General features: G+C 39.6%; 1 protein-coding gene across 1 annotated transcript in view; it reads right to left on the bottom strand.

Annotated features, from left to right (window-relative positions):
• HSDL2 (hydroxysteroid dehydrogenase like 2) overlaps positions 1-19,882 on the bottom strand; it is a 65,271-nt gene that overhangs the window by 10,587 nt on the left and 34,802 nt on the right. Inside the window, exons 7-9 of the mRNA XM_047768166.1 lie at positions 19,202-19,396; positions 17,050-17,121; positions 807-956 (exon numbers count right to left, since the gene is read on the bottom strand). Coding sequence (XP_047624122.1) covers positions 807-956; positions 17,050-17,121; positions 19,202-19,396 — 417 coding nt within the window. The remainder of the gene's footprint in view (positions 1-806; positions 957-17,049; positions 17,122-19,201; positions 19,397-19,882) is intronic.

Here is a 19,882-nt window from a genome sequence, read left to right as displayed (position 1 = left end):
ATGGGTCAACATATAGAACCCGATGTTGGAGTTCCCGTCGTGGCGCAGTGGTTAAGGAACCATGAGGTTGCGGGTTCGGTCCCTGCCCTTGCTCAGTGGGTTAAGGATCCGGCGTTGCCGTGAGCTGTGGTGTAGGTTGCAGACGCGGCTCGGATCCTGCAATGCTGTGGCTCTGGCGTAGGCCAGTGGCTGCAGCTCCGATTAGACCCCTAGCCTGGGAACCTCCATATGCCGCGGAGCGGCCCAAGAAATAGCAACAACAACAAAGACAAAAGACAAAAAAAAAAAAAAGAACCCGATGTTAAGGACAACTCAAAAACTGTAACAGATGTACAAAAACCAAAAAGAAAGAAACATCGGAGTTCCTGTCGTAGCACAGTGGTTAACGAATCCAACTAGGAACCATGAGGTTTGTGGGTTTGATCCCTGGCTTTGCTCAGTGGGTTAAGGATCCAGCATTGCCATAAGCTGTGTGGCTCAGCTCAGCTCGGATCTGATGTTGCTGTGGCTCTGGTGTAGGCTGGAGGCTACAGCTCTGATTAGACCCCTAGCCTGGGAACCTCCATATGCCGTGGGTACAGCCCTAGAAAAGACAAAAAAAAAAAGATTAAAAAAAAAGAAAGGAACATAAAAATACAAATCAGCAGTCAGCAGTTATTTGCTGTTCTTAAATGTCTACATTCTAGGGTAAGGGTTCTGCATATAACCAACTAACCAGCTGATTACTACCAGAGGCTGATACACTTCCAAGGGAAATAGCCTACTTTGTTTCCCAAAAGCTCCAGGTTACTAGAAGTAACCTTTACCTGAGAGTTCGAACTGATAGACTGCCTGAGTGGCTTTAACAACGTCATCGCTGAGGGATTCCTTAACAATTCTAAATGTTTCTTCCACAGCTCCAGAACATGGTTTTGGTGGTGGCGGCGACTTCTCTTTTTTCAATTCTGGATCAGCACCTATAAAATATCACACATGTAAATATACAACTGAATCACTGTGCTGTATACCTGAAACTAATACATTATAAATGAACTACACGTCAATTAAAAAAAAAAAAAAAGAGTTCCCGTCATGGTGCAGTGGAAACAAATCCAACTAGTGTCCGTGAGGATGCGGGCTTAGTCCCTGGCTTTGGTCAGTGGGTCAGGGATCCGGTGTTGCCGTGAGCCGTAGTGTAGGTTGGAGACATGGCTCGGATCTCAAGTTGCTGTAGCTGTGGCATAGCCAGGCAGCTGTAGCTCTGATTCGACCCCTAGCCTGAGAACTTCCACATGCCGTGGGTGAGGCCGTAAAAAGCCAAAAAATAAAAAACTATCAGAGAAGCCACAGGCAAAATAATAATAATAATAATAATAATAGTATTATTGATGGAGTTCCTACTGTGGCGCAGCGGAAACAAATCCATGAGGGTTCTATCCCTGGCCTCGCTAAGTGGGTCCGGGATCTGGCACTGCCGTGAACGGTGGTGTAGGTCACAGACACGGCTCAAATCCTGAGTTGCTGTGGCTGTGGTGTAGGCTAGCAGCTATAGCTCTCATCTGACCCCTAGCCTGAGAACTTCCATGTGCCGTGGGTGTGGCCCTGTAAAGCAAATAATAATAATACTAGTAATAATAATATTATCAATGTTAGTGGCTTTAAAGCCTAAGCAATGTAAGGTCACACACAAACTAATTAGCAGAACAGACTTGCTACCAATTAGATCCATATGACTGAAATGATCTTCAATATATTCGGTGGCATCTAAACACACAAATCAGGAGTTCCCCTCGTGGCTCAGCAGTTAACAAGCCTGACTAGCATCCATGAGGACGTGGGTTTGATCCCTAGCCTCACTCAGTGGGTTAAGGATCTGGTGTTGCCATGAGCTATGGCATAGGTCGAAGACGTGGCTCAGATCCCAAGTTGCTGAGGCTGTGACAGGCTGGCGGCTACAGCTCTGACTGGACCCCCAGCCTGGGAACATCCATATGCCATAGATGCAGCCCTAAAGAGACAAATAAATAGATAAAAAATAAATAAATAAATAAACACACAAATCAAACTGATGGCATAACAGCCAAACACATCAGTTATAATTATAAATGTAAATGACCAACTAAAGACTGTCAGATTAGATTAAAAAATAACTATCAAACTATACACAATGTTTATAATAAACAGATTTTTTTGTTGTTGCTTTTTTTTTTTTTTAGGGCCACACCTGGAGCACATGGAGGTTGCCAGGCTAGTGGTTGAATCAGAGCTACAGCTACTGGCCTATGCCACAGCCACAGCAACATCAGATCCGAGCCGCCGCATTTGTGACTTACACCACAGCTCACAGCAACACTGGATCCTTAACCCACTGAGCGAGGCCAGAAATCGAACCTGTATCCTCATGGTTCCTAGTAGGATTCATTTCTGCTGTGCCACGATAGGAACTCAATAGACAGGTTTAAACAAACTACTGGAGTTTTAGTTGTCACAAATCACTCCTTTATCATCGCCTCGTACGTTCTAAAACCAAATGAGAAAAAGAGACCATGGCACATCAGGAAGATGGAGATCAGAATATCAACTGTGTCAATGGGTGGAGATGAACTGGACACTGCAGCCTGAATCAACAGCCAAATAAGCTTCTCAATAATGTTACCTCTAAATTAAATGTATTTTCCTAATCTCTTCATGCCTGGATTGAACCTGCCTCCTCCCATAAGGGAGGTAGAAATGCCTCTGTAAATAAAGATCATGAAAAAACTTAGGATAGCCTGCTCTGAACGAAAGAAGGCTCAGAAGGGTCTACATAGAAACTTGTTTCTTCTCCCAGCAGCAACCACACTGATCCTCCCACTGGATGAAGAAGAAGGTCAAACTATGTATTAGTCTCATGAAGGACCCCCTGCCTAGAAACACAAGGCCAGGGTAATAAAAGCTGCAACACTGTAATACTTGTATTCACTTAAACCATTGGTGATACCATTCAGCACATGATGAGCCAGGGGAGGAGGTCTGTAATGCACAGGACTGTTCAAATCCCATAGCATGAAGGTGTCCCCCCAAACCAACCTCTATGCCTTTATTTATCCTCCTGGAGTCATCTGTGGGCAGTTTGGCTGCCCCTAGAAACATGTAAGAATAATTCATTATTTAAATTAACTCAAAGGACAATCTGTACCCTAGGCTGAAGATTAACTATCCATCTGTTTCCCAGCTCAAATTATACCCAGCCCCATCTTGTCTAATACAACTCACCAAAGGCTATTAAATAAAATCTAATTGACAGCATAAAGATACTCCATAGTACAGCGTAACCAATATAAAAGTATCCTCAATTTGTTGAATAGAAATTACCTTCCAAGAGTTCCTGTCATGGCTTAGAGGAAAACGAATCTGATTAGCATCCATGAGGACACAGGTTCAATCCCTGGCCTTGCTCAGTGGGTTAAAAATCCAGCATTGCCATGAGCTGTGGTGTAGGTCGCAGATGCAGCTCAAATATGGCATTGCTGTGGCTGTGGTGTAGGCCAGTGGCTATAGTTCCAATTGGACCCCTAGCCTGGGCACCTCCACATGCCACGGGTGCGGCCCTAAAGATGCAAAAAAAAAAGAAAGAAAAACCTTCCATTATATTTCCAGAGATGGCAACAACAACACAAAAAAAAACAGTAAAATTCTTATCTTCTTATAAAGTAAAGCCCAGAAGATATTAAAGATGAAATACGTAAGATCCAATGGAGCAAAGAATATAGTATTATTACAGCATCATTATTTAGAAGCCAATTAAAAAATTCAGATATGTACTTCAATATTTAATGCTTATATGAAAAGATGCTTACTAATTATTAGAGAAATGCAAATTAAAACTACAAAACTACCTCACACTAGTCAGAATGGCCATCATCAAAAACTCTAAAACAATAAATGCTGAAAAACGTGTGGAGAAAAAGGAACCCTCCTACACTGTTGCTGGGAACATAAGGCGGTGCAACTACTATGGAGAGCAGTCTGGAGGTTCCTTAAAAAACTAAATATAGAACTACCATATGATCCAGCAATCCCACTCTTGGGCATGTATCTGGAGAAAACCATAATTTGAAAAGATACATGCACCCCAATGTTCACTGAAGCACTATTTATAATAGCCAAGACATGGAAACAACCTAAACGTCTATCAGCAGAGGACTGGATAAAGAAGATGTAGTATGTATATAATATATGGAATATTACTCAGCCATAATAAAGAATGAAGTAATACCATCTATAGCCACATGAATAGACCTAGAAATTATCATACTAAGTGAAGTAAGTCAGAGAGAGAAAGAGAGAGATCAAGTGAGATCACTAATATATAGAATCTAATAAAAATGATACAAAGGAAGTTACAAAACAGAAAGTCTCAGGGAGTTCCCGTCGTGGCTCAGTGGAAATGAACCTGACTGGCATCCATGAAGATGCAGGTTCAATCCCTGGCCTCGCTCAGTGGGTTAAGGATCCGGTGTTGCCATGAGCTGTGATATAGGTCAAAGATGCAGCTCAGATCTGGCATTGCTATGGCTGTGGTGTAGGCCAGCAGCTACAGCTCTGATTCAACCCTTAGCCTGGGGACCTCCATATGCTGTCAGTGCAGCCCTAAAAAGACAAAAAAAAAAAAGAAAAGGAAGTCTTGGAAAATTCTGAAACCAAGCTTATGGTTACTAAACAAAGGGGGAAAATGGGAGGGAGGGATAAATTAGTGGGCTGGGATTGACATATACACACTACTATATATAGATAGGTAACAAGGACCTACTGTATGGCACAGGGAAATCTACTCAATACTGTGTAAAAACTACATGAGAAAATAATCTGAAAACAAATGTATATATGTATATGTACAACTGATCTACTTTGCTGTACACCTAAAATTAACACAAGTTTTTTTTTTTTCAATGGCTGCACCCTCAGCATATGGAAGATCCCAGGCCGGGGACTGAATCTGAGCTGCCACTGTGACTTACACTACAGTTGCAGCATCACTGGATCCTTTAACCTTCTGTGCCAGGCCAGGGATCAAACCCGCACCATCTCAACGACCCAAGAGGCTGTAGTTGGACTCTTGACCAACCACGCCACAGCAGGAGTTCCTCCTAACACAACTTTTTAAATCAACTATATTCCAAAAAAAAAAAATTTTTTAAATCTCCAAAGGAAAAAAATAATAAAAGCAAAAAAAAAATTTAATGATGACAATGCAGTGAGGGAGGTACTCATATACTGCCAGTATTTATAATTCTGGAAGGGAATTTGGTAATATGAATCAGGAGCCTTCCCAATGCCTAGTCATCCACTTTTAGTGATCTACTATAAGGAGTTCCCTGGTGGCCTAGTGGTTAAGGATTCGGCTTTGTCACTGCTGTAGCTCAAATTCAATCCTTCCTTTGCCACTTGATCCCAGGTCCAGGAACTTCTGCATGTCATGGGTGCAGCCAAAATTAAAAAAATAATAATCCTGTAACCTTTATAAAATGAAACAATTACAAGCCACTAAAATAAATATTACATTCGTGTGACAGTATGCAATACTGAATTACCATTTCAAAAATTTGTTTTTGAAGACATGGAAAATATTCATAATATAATGTTAAGAAAACCATACAGTTAAATATTATATCAGATTATACGTACTGGATTACATTGGATAATATTAATTCAATATAATATAAGACAATCAAGTAAAGTACATTTGTGGATATGAATTTTAAGTTATATCTGTAAAAAATAAAGTGGAGAAGAAATAAAATACAAACAGTAATTATATTTGGGTGGTGGGTTATATGTGATTTTTTAAATTGCCTTTATGTTTTCTTATGCTTCTATATAATTTTATATACAAATGAATTTAAAATGATAAAAAAATTGAATAAAGTACATTATGAAATCTATTGGCTGTGGCCAAAGTTATATTAAAGTGGTAAATGCACAGTCAAAATTACTTTATTATTTTAATGATGACAATGCAGTGAGGGAGGTACTTATTTTATTTTTCATCTTTTTAGGGCTACACCCATGACATATGGAGGTTCCCAGGCTAGGAGTCAAATTGGCACTGTAGCCGCTGGCCTACGCCACAGCTCACGGCAATGCTGGATCCTCAATCCACTGAGTGAGGCCAGGAATTGAACTTGCATTCTCATGAATACTAGTCAGATTCATTTCTGCTGAGCCCTGATGGGAACTCCCATTTTATTACTTTAAAAGAAATTAAAAATACAGTATTAGCCTAATGAATGAGAAAAGGAACAAAGATGTACAACCTCAAAGAAAGCAGAAAAGATAAAATAATAATAAAGCAAAAATTTAAAAATTAATGAATTAATTGGTTGTAAAACTTTGTGAATATACTAAAAATCACTTAACCATATACTTCAAAATTCTGAATTTTTTGGCATATGTAATTTATATCTCAAAGCTGTTATAAAAACATAGAGAATCAGTAAAGAGAAAAAAAGTAGAATGAAACATTAAATAAAATTTAAAATCTAGTTTTTTTCATATGGATGGCCAACAGGCACATGAGAAAATGCTCAGTATCACTGACTATCAGAGAAATGCAAATCAAAACTACCACAAGATACCACCTCACACCAGTCAGAATGGCCATCATTAACAAGTCTACAAATTACAAATGCTGGAGAGGGTATGGAGAAAGGGAACCCTCCTACACTGTTGGTGGGAATGTAAACTGGTACAACCACTATGGAAAAACAGTATGAAGGTTCCTCAGAAAACTAAATATAGAACTACCATATGACCCAGCAATCTCACTCTTGGGCATACATCCGGACAAAACTTTCTTTGGAAAAGATACGTGCACCCCTATGTTCACTGTAGCACAATGATCAAGACATGGAAACAACCTAAATGTCCAAGGACAGATGAATGGATTAAGACGATGTGGTACATATACACAATGCAATACTGGTCAGCCATGAAAAAGAACAAAATAATCCCATTTGCAGCAACATGGATGGAACTAGAGACTCATACTAAGTGAAGCCAGTCAGAAGGAGAAAGACAAATACCTTAAGATATCACGTGTACGAACCTATCTATAGAAAATAAACAAACTCAAGGAGAACAGACTTATGGTTGCCAAGACAGAAGGGGAGGGACTGGGAGAGACTGGGAATCTGGGGTTGGCAGATACAAATGATTGCATTTGGAATGGATAAGCAGTGAGATTCTGCTGTATAGCCCAGAGAATTATATCTGATCACTTGTGATGGAAGATGATGGGAGATAATGTGAAAAAAAGAATGTATATATGTATAACTGGGTCACTTTTCTGTACAGCAGAAATTGACAGAACATTGTAAATCAAGTATAATACATTTTTTAATTAAAATGGGGAAAAAAAGATATACGCACCCCTATGTTCACTGCAGCATAATTTGTCCTCATGTATACAAGTCATATTTGTTACCGCTGAGCCATGCAGTAGGAAGTAACTACTGCAGCACTATTCACAATAGCCAAGACATGGAAGCAACCTAAATGTCACTGATAGATGAATGGATTAAGATGTAGTACATATACACAATGGAATACTACCCAGCCCTAAAAAAGAACAAGATAATGCCATTTGCAGCAACATGGATGCAACTACAGATTCTCATACTAAGTGAAGTAAGCCAGAAAGAGAAAGATAAATACCATATGATATCACTTATATCTGGAATTTAATATATGCACAAATGAACCTCATGGACATGGAGAACAGATTTGTGGTTGTGAAGGGGGATGGGGAGGGAGTGGGATGGACTGGGAGTTTGGGGTTAGTAGATGCAAACTATTGCATTTGGAGTGGATAAGTAATGAGATCCCTCTGTACATCCCAGGCAATTATATCTGATTACTTGTGATGAAACATGATGGAGGATAATGTGAGAAAATGTATATATATATATATATATATATATATATGTGTGTGTGTGTGTATAGCTGGGTGACTTTGCTGTACAGCAGAAATTGATAGAACATTGTAAATCAACTATAATAAAAAAAAATTTTTAAAGGAGATGTGGTATATACACACAATGAAACACTACTCAGCCATAAGAACAACAAAATAAATGCCATTTGCAGCAACATGGATGGAACTAGAGACTCTCATACTAAATGAAGTAAGTCAGAAAGAGAAAGACAAATACCATATGATATCACTTATGTCTATAATCTAATATATTGCACAAATGAACCTACTTACAGAACAGAAACAGACTCATGAACAGAGAGAACAGACTTGAGGTTGCCAACGGGGAGGAAGTGGGATAGACTGGGAGTTTGGAATTAGTAGATGCAAACTATTACATTTAGAATGGATAATCAATGAGGTCCTGCTGTATAGCACAGGGAACTACATTCAATCACTTGTGATGGAATATGAGAGAAGAAATATGAAAAAAAGAATATATATATATAAAACTAGGTCGGTTTGCTGTACAGCAGAAATTGACAGAACATCATATATCAACTATAATTAAAAATAAATTTCTACATATATTAAAAAATCTAGATCTTTTGAGAAAAAATAACAAGATATAATAAAACTGGCATCTTTCTTGAAAATTTAATCAAGGAAAAGGAGCAAAAAATAAACTAAAAAGAGAAAAGTGTTAAAAATAAGTATGGAAAAAATTTTAATGTCAACTCTAAACTTTTATAACTTCAAATGGATGATTCTGGGTTTTTTACTTTAGGAAAAACCAATAATTGAATGAGAAAATAAAAATATTTTCAAAAAAAAAACTTCAGAAAGCACTCGAATGACTTAGCAGATATTTCAAATCTTCAAGGAAAAGAACACAGAAAAATAAAGTTCCCTATTGATTGCTTTATTCCAAATATAACAAAGTATAATACAGAAAATATATAATAAAAATGTTGACATTAATCTAGATAACTAATTAAAAAATCTTAACCAACACTAACACCTTACTTATGGGTAAAATATAAAAATTTTCCACAAATCTGACTAATATCCATGAGGATGCAGGTTCAATCCCCTGGCCCTATTCAGTGGGTTAAGGATCTGGCATTGTCATGAGCTGTGGTGTAGGTCACAGTTGAGGCTCATATCTCGAGTTGCTATGGCTGTGGTGTAGGCTGGCAGCTGTAGCTCTGACTGGACCCCTAGCCTGGGAACCTCCATAAGTCATGGATGCGACCCTAAAAAGCAAGAAAAAAAAGATCCCATTAAAATTAAGCACAGGAATTCCCATCACAGCTCAGCAGTTAATGAATCCAACTAGTATCCATGAGGACATGGGTTCAATCCCTGGCCTCACTCTGTAGGTTAAGGATCCAGTGTTGCCATGAGCTGGGTATAGGTCACAGATGCAGCTCAGATCCTGCCTTGGTGTGGCTGTGGTGTAGGCCAACAGCTGTAGCTTCAATTAGACCCCTAACCTAGGAACCTCTACATGACACAGGTGCGGCCCTCAAAAGACAAAAGGAGATATATATATATATATATATATATATATATATATATATATATAAATTAAGCATAAATTAAGCATAAAATAAGAATACCTAAAATAAAATAATAGTTTCAATAAATATTTCCAAATAAAAATTTCCCCTGGAAGTTTGAGTCAGTATATTAAGACATATGCCAGAAATATGGAGTTCCAGTTGTGGCTCAGTGGTTGATGACCCTGGCTAATATCCATGAGGATGCAGGTTTCATCTCTGGCATTGCTCAGTGGGTTAAGGATCTGCCGTTGCCATGAGCTGTGGTGTAGGCTGACGATGTGGCTCGGATCTTGGTGTGGCGTAGGCTGGCAGCTACAGCTCCAGTCTGACCCCTAGCCTGGGAACTTCCATATGCCACGGGTGCAGCCCTACAAGAAAAAAGCCAAAAAAAAAAGCCAGAAAAAATCTTCTAAGATATTATTATTATATGCATTCTGAATTAGAATATGGGTGTGGCCCTAAAAAGAAGAAAAGAAAAAATACAGTTTCTCCCTTTTTATTTATAATGCATCTTGTTTCAGAAAGTGTTTCAATATGTTAATAAACACAATTCAAGATTAAAGTAAAAAGAAGCAAATGAGGTTTCAAAGTGACAACTGGAATACTCATCAGCCCAAGGTAACTGCCCAAGGTTACATACTAGTAAGTGGCACTACAGGAATTCCAACCCAGGCAGTCTGACTGGGCAATATTTACTCCGCACTTTCTTCTATATCTAACAATGTAATTTTTATATAGCCAGCAAAAAGGCTGAGCATAGCACCAAGATCTAAACTTAGGAGAAGTGGACCTAAAAGTGAGGCTAGCAAAGACATAGGCTTCTTTCAAGTTTTTCTATAGGCAGGAAATACAGAGGAATATATTTGGTTTTAGCAGGTACACCAGTCAGAACTAAGTTTGTCATACAACTGCTGCAACTCCTCATACTAGTAGTGACTACTTGAGGTGATTTGTCTATTAATCAAGATATATCATCCGTATCATCTGAGATGCTAAGGAGATGGCAGCAAAAATTCAAGCGTAGCCTTGAAAGATATTTGCCAAGGGATAAACTGCATCATTTATCATCTGCAATATTTAGACACAGCATGAGGACTCTGCGCAAGAGAATAAATCTTCAGGAGAAAGAAAAAAACAGACCAGTCGTATATTGGAAAGGTACAGTCAGTAGACAACAAATATGGAAACTTTTGGGAAAGAAATTAAATCATATTCCCCTAAAATGAGTTTACCAAGTTTATGATTAATCTCTCTATCCAAACCTTTATTCCCTACTTGTCTGCTCTGACTCTAAGCCCTTGCTTGTCCCCTCTGACCTCAGTCCCAAACATTAATCAACCAGAGTCAGATGACTAAAACTGCTGTTGCTGATAACATCAGTAACGTACTAAAATTGCTGCTGTGGATATCATCGTTCTTATACAAACTCAGGGCAACAGGAACTAACAGGCCCCTGAACCATGGACCAATGGGCCAGAAAATAATAAACCAGAGACATCCTGACTCCAAAACCAAAATTTAGAAATGTCATGGAGTTCCCATCATGGCACAGCGGAAACGAATCTGACTAGGAACGATGAGGTTGCATCTTTGATCCCTGGCTTCACTCAGTAGGTTAAGGATCCGGCGTTGCCTTGAGCTGTGGTGTAGGTTGCAGACGAGGCTAGGATCTAGCATTGCTGTGGCTCTGGTGGAGGCCAGCGGTAACAGTTCCAATTAGATCTTTAGCCTGGGAACCTCCATATGCCACAGGTGCAGCCCTAAAAAGACAGAAGACAAAAAAAAAAAAAGAAAAAAAAAAAGAAATGTCACAAGAATCCCTTCAAATGAAAACTATAAAAAAACGGGCAGACAGTCATATAAACCCGGCTGAGATGAAGAAACAATGATATAAAATGAAAAAGGAAAGAGGAAACATGACAAACAAAAAAGTGCAGTAGCAAAATTAACCATCAGGGGGCAATCTGCAACAGAGATGGATGTGTGGCAAACAGTATCAGCAATATAGAGTACAAACTTGAAAAGGTCTCCCGGAATGCAGAAGAACAAAAAGGTGGAAATAATAACAAAGATAGGATAACCACAAGGGAAAGGCAAAGGGTAGCCAGGCTAAGAATAAGTTGTTTCTTTCTTTCTTTTTTTTTTTTTTTTTTTTTTACCATTATAGCTGGTTGACAGTGTTCTGCCAACTTTCTACTTTATGGCAAAGTGACCCAGTCACACATACTTATATACATTCTTTTTCTCACATTATCCTCCATCACACTCCATCATAAGTGGCTAGATACCATTCCCACTGCTATACAGCAGGATTTCACTGCATATCCACTCCAAAGCAATAGTTTGCATCTATTATCCCAGATTCCCAGTCCATCCTACTCCCTCCCTTGGCAACCACAAGTCTATTAGAATAAGTTGTTTCTGAGGAGGATACAGAACAGCAGGAATAGAAGCAACTGAAACTGTAACTAAAGAAGTTCCCTGGTGGTGCAGAGGAATAAGGATTCAGCACTGTCACTGCTATGGCTCCAGTTGCTGCTGTGATGACAGTTTGATCCCTGGCCTAGGAACTTCCATGTGCCAAGAATGCGGCAAACAAACAAACAAACAAACAAACAAAAAAACTATAACCTGGAGAGAGAGCAGGACGTCTGGCTTGTACAGCAACCTCTCTGTAGAGGGGTAAAAGAACAATTTAAAAATTAGTGGTGGAAGTTCCCATTGTGGCTGAGCAGTAATGGACCCAACTAGTATCCATAAGGACAGGGGTTTGACCCCTGGCCCCGCTCAGTGGGTTAAGAGTCTGGCATTGCAGTGAGCTGCAGTGTAGGTTACAGATGTGGCTTGTATCTGCTGTTGCTGTGGCAGTGGTGTAGGCCAACAGCTGCAGCTCCGATTGACTCCTAGCCTGGGAACATCCATGTGCCATAGGTGCGGCCCTAAAAAGCCAAAAATAACTAAATAAATAAGTACAGAATTTGTGCCCAGTGCCATACTGTGGGGCAGGGTGGCGAGCACAAAACTGGGCCAAATCCTCATGGTCTGTTTTGGGTGAAAGACGAGTCAGGCTGTTGGATTCTCTTACACAGATGCCAACAACAACAAAGGCATCACCTGGGGAGAGGAGATGGTGACGGAGCACTTGGACTGAAACAAAAATGATCTTCACTGGCATTAAGAAGGAAGAAAGAGGAGTTCCCATTGTGGCGCAATGGTTAACGAATCCGACTAGGAACCATGAGGTTTCGGGTTCGGTCCCTGCCCTTGCTCAGTGGGTTAACGATCTGGCGTTGCCATGAGCTGTGGTGTAGGTCGCAGATGTGGCTCGGATCCCGCGTTGCTGTGGCTCTGGCGTAGGCTGGTGGCTACGGCTCCGATTAGACCCCTAGCCTGGGAAATCTCCATATGCCGCGGGAGTAGCCCAAGAAATAGCAATAAGACAAAAAAAAAAAAAAAAAAAAAAAGAAGGAAGAAAGGGAAGACCTGATAGCTTATCTCAAAAAAGCTACTAATGAGTAATAGCTGGCCTCTGCCTTATTTATTACAAAACAGAAATACCTCATGACCTTTTTTATGTGTACCATACATTTTTTTTCCTTTTAGGCTGCACCTGCAGCATATGGAAGTTCCTAGGCTAGGGGTCGAATTGGAGCTGCATCTGCTGGCCTATGTCATAGCCACAGCAATGTAAGATCCAAGCCTCATCTGTGATCTACACCACAGCTCACAGCAACGTCAGATGCTTAACCCACTGAGCAAGGCCAGGGATCGAACCTGCATCCTTACTAGTCATGCTCTTAACCTGAGCCAAAGTGGGAACTCCTATACCATATCTAAATTGATCTTATACACTAGAATTCAAATCATAAATGGCTGGTGGACTGCTGTTGAGCAGTCTTGATATTTAAGATTGGCTCTGAGTTCCCTGGTGGCACAGGGGGTTAAGGACCCAGTGTTGTCACTGCCATGGGTCAGGTCACAGCTGTGGCAGGGGTTCAAACTCTGGCCCAGGAACTTTCTTGTGCCGGGGACGCAGCCAATAAATAAATTAACACATAAATAAATAAATAAGATTGGCTTGTGGCTAAATGGATATAGACAGTTTTTTGAATTTTGTTAGTAATTCCAGCTCAACAAGTACTATCACAGTTTTCCCCTTCTAAAGAGATGACTGAACTTGGATAAGGAATGTCAAACTTTTCAGGGAGATGGCGAATACCTTCCCAAAACCTATAGGAGACTGGTTTTACATTTATTTATTTATTTATTTATTTATTTATTTATTTATTTATTTATTTATTTATTTATTTATTTATCTGTCTTTTTTAGCTATTTCTTGGCCACTCCTGCGGCATATGGAGGTTCCCAGGCTAGGGGTCTAATCGGAGCTGTAACCACTGGCCTATGCCAGAGCCACAGCAACGCGGGATCCGAGCCGTGTCCGCAACCCACACCACAGCTCACGGCAACGCCGCATCATTAACGCACTGAGCAAGGGCAGGGACAGAACCCGCAACCTCATGGTTCCCAGTCGGATTCGTTAACCACTGCGCCACGACGGGAACTCCTGGTTTTACATTTAGATTTCTGTCACTGGTTATACGAATATATTTAAATACTGAGAAGTTTCTCCTGTGGTGCAGTGGTTTAAGAATCCAACTGCAGTGGCTCAGGTTGCTGTAGAGGCGTGGGCTCAATCCCTGGTACAGTGGGTTAAAGGATCTGGTGTTGCTGCAGCTGTTGTGCAAGTTGCAGCTGTAGCTCAAACTCAATCCCTGGCCTGAGAACTTCCATATGCCATGGGTGTGGTCCTAAAGAAAAAGCAAAAAAAAAAAAAGTTAACAGGATTATTAACTAGTGGGTGCAAAAGAAAGGTGAGCTTCTCCCCCTGTGGAAATGAGGGACACACACTGACCTCCGGTTGAAACACTGTGAAGTCAGTGTACAATACATCTGGATGAAGATATAAAAAAATCACCTGAAAGAGTTAAGTGAGATCCTGGGCCAGAAATACTGGGCTACTACTTATATAAATATATGAAAATGTCAAGTAGAAGTACAGTTTACTGAACAATCACTTCTTTTTTGTGTGTGTGTCCTTTTTTTGTCTTTTTTCAGGGCTGCACCCATGGCACATGGAGGCTCCCATGCCAGGGGTCCAATCAGAGCTGTAGCTGCCGGCCCACACCACAGCCACAGCAATGCAGGGTCTGAGCTGCGTCTGCGACCTACACCACAGCTCACAGCAACGCTGGATCCCTAACCCACTGAGTGAGACCAGGGATCGAACCCACAACCTCATGGTTCCTAGTTGGATTCATTTCTGCTGTGCCACGACGGGAACTCCAACAATCATTTCTTTACTTAATTTTCTGTACAGGGAATAGAGGCATTAGCCAAAGAAATCTGAGTATTCTGACCCCAAGGATGAGGGCATCCCTCATGTAGAGATGATATAGGAATCATCATCAATGCACTTGACATATTCTGATCCTACAGACAAAAATCACTCCTATCAAAGCCTGATGCCAATAAACATTTCTCTTACATTTTACTTTTTGAACCTCTCTTGTTCTGAGTCCATGGTCATAATACTATCTTCTGACTAGGATTCTGTTCTCTATGTAATTATGCCTGAAGGGAGAGAATAGGCTGCTCACAGCAACTACATACAGGTTTAGTCTGTAAAATGGCAACTCCTCATTGTAAATTAATAAACTGGATAATTTGGGAGGAAAATATGCTAATACTTCAAGTTATTCAGGAGTTAGTAAATTAAGTTTACACATTAAGGTATGGACTTTGGAATCAGAAAAATATGAATTTAGGAAATGCCCGTGTGGCGCAGCCCATTAAGGATCTGACACTGCACAGCTGTGGCAGGGGTTCAGTCCCTGGCCGGAACTTCCACATGCCATAGGCGCAGCCCCCAAAATATATGAACTTAAATCCTGGCTCTGCCACCTGTCAACTAGCTGTATGATCTCCAAGGCAAAATGGGGATAATGATACCTGTCTTGCAGAATCCTAAGTATTAAATGGGCTGATGCATGTAAAATACTCAGCACAGTGTTTGGCACATAGCAGGCACCCAATAAATATTCGTTGATATATGTGATAAATAAGTGATTCTTCTCATTTAAATTTGGAATTTAAATGAGTTCAGTTTATACAGATCTTCCTTTAAAACAAAGACCCAATCTTGGGGTATTGGACAAAATCTGGATTTTGGTCTTGTCTATCTTGAAGATAGACTTTTCTAGACTTTGATAAGCTCTCTAACTAATTTCTGCCATTCTGTAAGAGGCCTCATCAGGAAAAGATTGATGGCCTTGCTGTAATACTCTGATATATTCATGTGGCAACCAAATCAAATTTCTAAGCACCCATGGCATATGGAAGGTCCCAGGCTAGGGGTTGAATCAGAGTTGAATCAGAGCTACAGCTGCCGGCCTACACCACAGCCACAGCAATGCGGTATCCGAGCCACATCTGTGACCAACACTACAGCTCACAGCAACACCAGATACTTAACCCAATCATTGAGTAAGTCCAGGGATTGAACCTGCATCCTCATGGATACTAGTCAGATTCATTTCTACTGAGCCACGATGGGAACTCCCTAAAATTTTTTAATATTTAAATTTTAAAAAAAGAGGTATCTCTGGGTGGTGAGATTATGAGTAAGTATTTTCCTTTCTGTATTTTTCAAATTTTCTATAATACAAAAGAAAAGGTGCCTTTTTTATTACTTAAGTAATTTTTTGAAATTATCTCAAAAAAATTGGACAAAAGAAAAGATAAAGATATAAAAGATTAAGATTAAGCTAGAAATAAAGTTTGGCACAAAATGTATTGTGGTAAGGTCCTACAGGTTTGCTAAAGGTAAAGAAGAAATGTTTTCCTAAACTTCCTATCTGCAATCTATAAAATCTAAGATCACGGAGGAGATTCAGAGTCTAAAATATAAAAATAAGGTGAGGGCCTCGCTATTCTTATTAATACACCAGGAGAGAAATTATCCTCATAGGTCTTTGTTAAAGAGTTTCTCCTGACCTCTTTCAGTAAGCTAGTGGCACAGTGCCAGAACAAAAAGATTAAAATGTAAACTCTGGACCAACTCAAGGGAGCTATTGTTTCCACATTACAAAAACAAAGTACAACCCAAGCCTTCTTTGAAGTTAATTTCTCCCATAAAGTAGTCATATAGCACAAACTCTGAGAACGATGTTTGACATGACACATTTTTCCTCAAAATAAAATATCCACATGAAATACCTAAAAACAGTGCCAAGGAAAAGAAATAAAAGCTTTAAAAAGGTGTTTTTTAAAGACAACTTTAAAAAAAAATCAAATGAAAAGAATATAACAAAAACTTCTAACTGGTAGAAGGAAAAAACCTTCTTTGCTAGAATTAACTAAGACATTATCTATCTAGTTAGAATTACAAAATGACTTAAAAGCAAAAGGCAGAAACATCCAATTCTACAATGAAGAAAGACATAAGTTAGTAACTTTATTTTTCTACGAAAAATATGGTCTACATCTTACCATGTGACTCCATTTTCTTGATAATTGTCTCTGGCTGTTCATCTAAGAAGAAATCTGGTAACAAAGGATGGCCTGAAAAATTGAGCCCCAAAGTAATCAGGTTAATGTAACAATTTCAACATATTAAGATTTTAACACCTGTTTTAATAAACACTATATCTATATGTTTTCACTTTTTTAATTTTTATTTTCTTTTATTTTTTTGCTTCTTAGGGCCTCACCTATGGTACATGGGTGTTCCCAGGCTAGGGGTCAAATTGGAGCAATAACTGCTGGCCTGCGCCACAGCCACAGCAACGTGGGGTCTGAGCCATGTCTTCGACCTACACCACAGCTCATGGCAATGCCAGATCCTCAAACCTCTGAGCAAGGCCAGGGATCAAACCTGCATTCTCATGGATACTAGTCAGATTTGTTATCACTGAGCCACAATGGGAACTCCCTATTATGTTTTTATTTTATTGATCATTCTGGTGCTATGGAAAAGACCATTAGAACTATGAAACTATTTGAACTCTATTACACTAAAATACTTTTCCTGTAATCCAGTTATCCTCCTCCCCTATGACAATTTCACCTTTAAGATCCAACCAAAGAGTCACCTATTATGAGAAGCCCTTAACTGTTCTCCCAACAGTCTTTGCCCCTTCTCAAATATCCTTCCAAGCCTTCTGTCTAACATCCCTCCAAAATGCTCAGGACTCCTTTCTTTCCTGGTCCCCCAAGAGAGGGGGGTTTCTCATTAAGAAGAACTGGTTTTCCATCTCTGTCAATGTGTGTCTGTCTTTCCCTCCCAGAAGATCAAAAAAAAAAAAAAAAAAAAACCTGGAGGGCACGAATACACTGGTCTTTGGTATATCCTAACACTAATCATATTAACTTCTCAAAACTTGATGGGATTTTTAATTTAAATTGAATTTAAAATTTTGTGCAAAATGACATTGTGTCTCTAAAACCTAAAGTTAATTACACTGTACCAGGACCCAGGAGACCTGGATCTGGTTCAGGTTCTGCCACTTCCTAGCTGACTGCTTTGAGGCAAAGGCTTCATCTCTTTAGATATTACCTCCTGAACACTATGATTATACCATATGCCGGGCACTGTGCCAAGCATATTACATACATTATTGTATTCGGTTCTTACAAAAATTCTGTGTGGAAGTTATCATTTCCTTATTTTCATCAATAAGGAAAGTGAGGCTCAGAGAAAGCAGGTGACATGCCTAAGGCCACCCAGCTAGGAAGCAGCTAAGCGGGAGCCTGAACTGCGTTGTCCCCAACAAACTGGTATTCCTAACCACTAGACAATACTGCTGCCTTCACAGGACTGCTAGGAAGGTTAAATCGATACTGTATACAAGTGTTTTGTAAAACTGTAAAGCGCTACTTAATTCAATGCAGTTCAAACTGAAGAGACAGGAGTGATACAAATATAAATATGTGGTTTCTGCCATCTAGGAAAGCTCAAACTGATAATATTTAAAATATACTTTGGCACAAATAAACAGAACTCCCATTTGGGACTGTACTGTCTATTCTATAGTATACATTATATTTTATACATAAAGTAAAAATGCATTATCATCACCATCATCACCGACAATTACAGCAGGAAGAATTATTTTTGAATAGGGGGCCTTCTGAGAACTTCTCAAGTCACACCCTTGTATGTGGGGCAGATCCTGTCATTCACCTTCACCAGACATCATGAAGCTACTCTCAGGGACCACACTTGAGAGACAAACATTTGGAAAGAGTTCATAATCTCAAAGAGTTTTTATAAAAACAAAAACAAAAACAAAAAAAAACAAAACTCACTACATTCCTATATCCTTGAATACAGCCTCTGCCGTGTGATCTTAAGACCAACTTTAGAAACTTTCATTTTTGGTTTCAAGATTTGGAAATGGCTAGAAGCTAATGTGACCTTCTCCATCTGTATATCCCTTAAAAATACTTCAATTCACTTCTATTTTTCCCGTATCTCTTTTTTCAAACTGTCTTGGTCTGGAGTTTTCCCCTTCATTCAGAGAATAGCTTTTAAAAGAGCACATTAATTTTATAATCACAGAAACACACAAAGACAAATGTAATGTCCACTGCAGAAAACGTGGAGAAACACATCACTACTTTTGAAAACTATGAGCATTACCTGGTGTAACAGCATAGACATCGAAATTTGTTATTCCTTCTTCTTTTAAAATATTTTCATCAATAATAAAGTTGCCAGTAAAGCTTTTTGGCTTTTTGAAAATGCAATATGCAGCATCGGCAATGATATCAACTTTCCTACATTGGCTTTCAATACCAGATCCTCCCAGCATATCCATAGCAGCAGTGTGTATGGCTGTAGAGAAAACAAACATGCGTATGTGTAATTCCAAATCAAACAACAGGACTATGGGAGTAACAAGCAAGACAGCTAATCTCTTTACATCTCAGATGATGAAACCAGGTGCCTAAGGGTTTTGCAAATGCTTTATTGACATAAGTGGGTAGAAAACACATGTTTCTTACTCTACACAACTCTGCCTTGTACAGAACTCCTTCATGAGACTCAGAGCAAAGTTCGATTCGATTTCTGATTAAGAATACTTAAGAATTTGCACACCATTCTTGAGAGACAAGAAAGCCAGGGAGTTCCCCTCATGGCTCAGCAGTAACAGATCTGACTAGTATCCATGAGGACACAGGCTCGATCCCTGGCCTCACTCGGTGAGTTAAGGATCCGGTGTTGCTATGGCTGTGGTGTAGGTCAGTAGCTACAGCTCCGATTCGACCCCTAGCCTGGGAACCTCCATATGCCACGAGTGCAGCCCTAAAAAAGACCAAA

This window comes from Phacochoerus africanus, chromosome 2 (genome assembly GCF_016906955.1).
Source record: "Phacochoerus africanus isolate WHEZ1 chromosome 2, ROS_Pafr_v1, whole genome shotgun sequence".
Classification (NCBI taxonomy): Eukaryota; Metazoa; Chordata; class Mammalia; order Artiodactyla; family Suidae; genus Phacochoerus; species Phacochoerus africanus.
The sequence above is the reverse complement of the archived record's forward strand: the minus strand, read 5'-3'. Positions and strand labels throughout refer to the sequence as shown.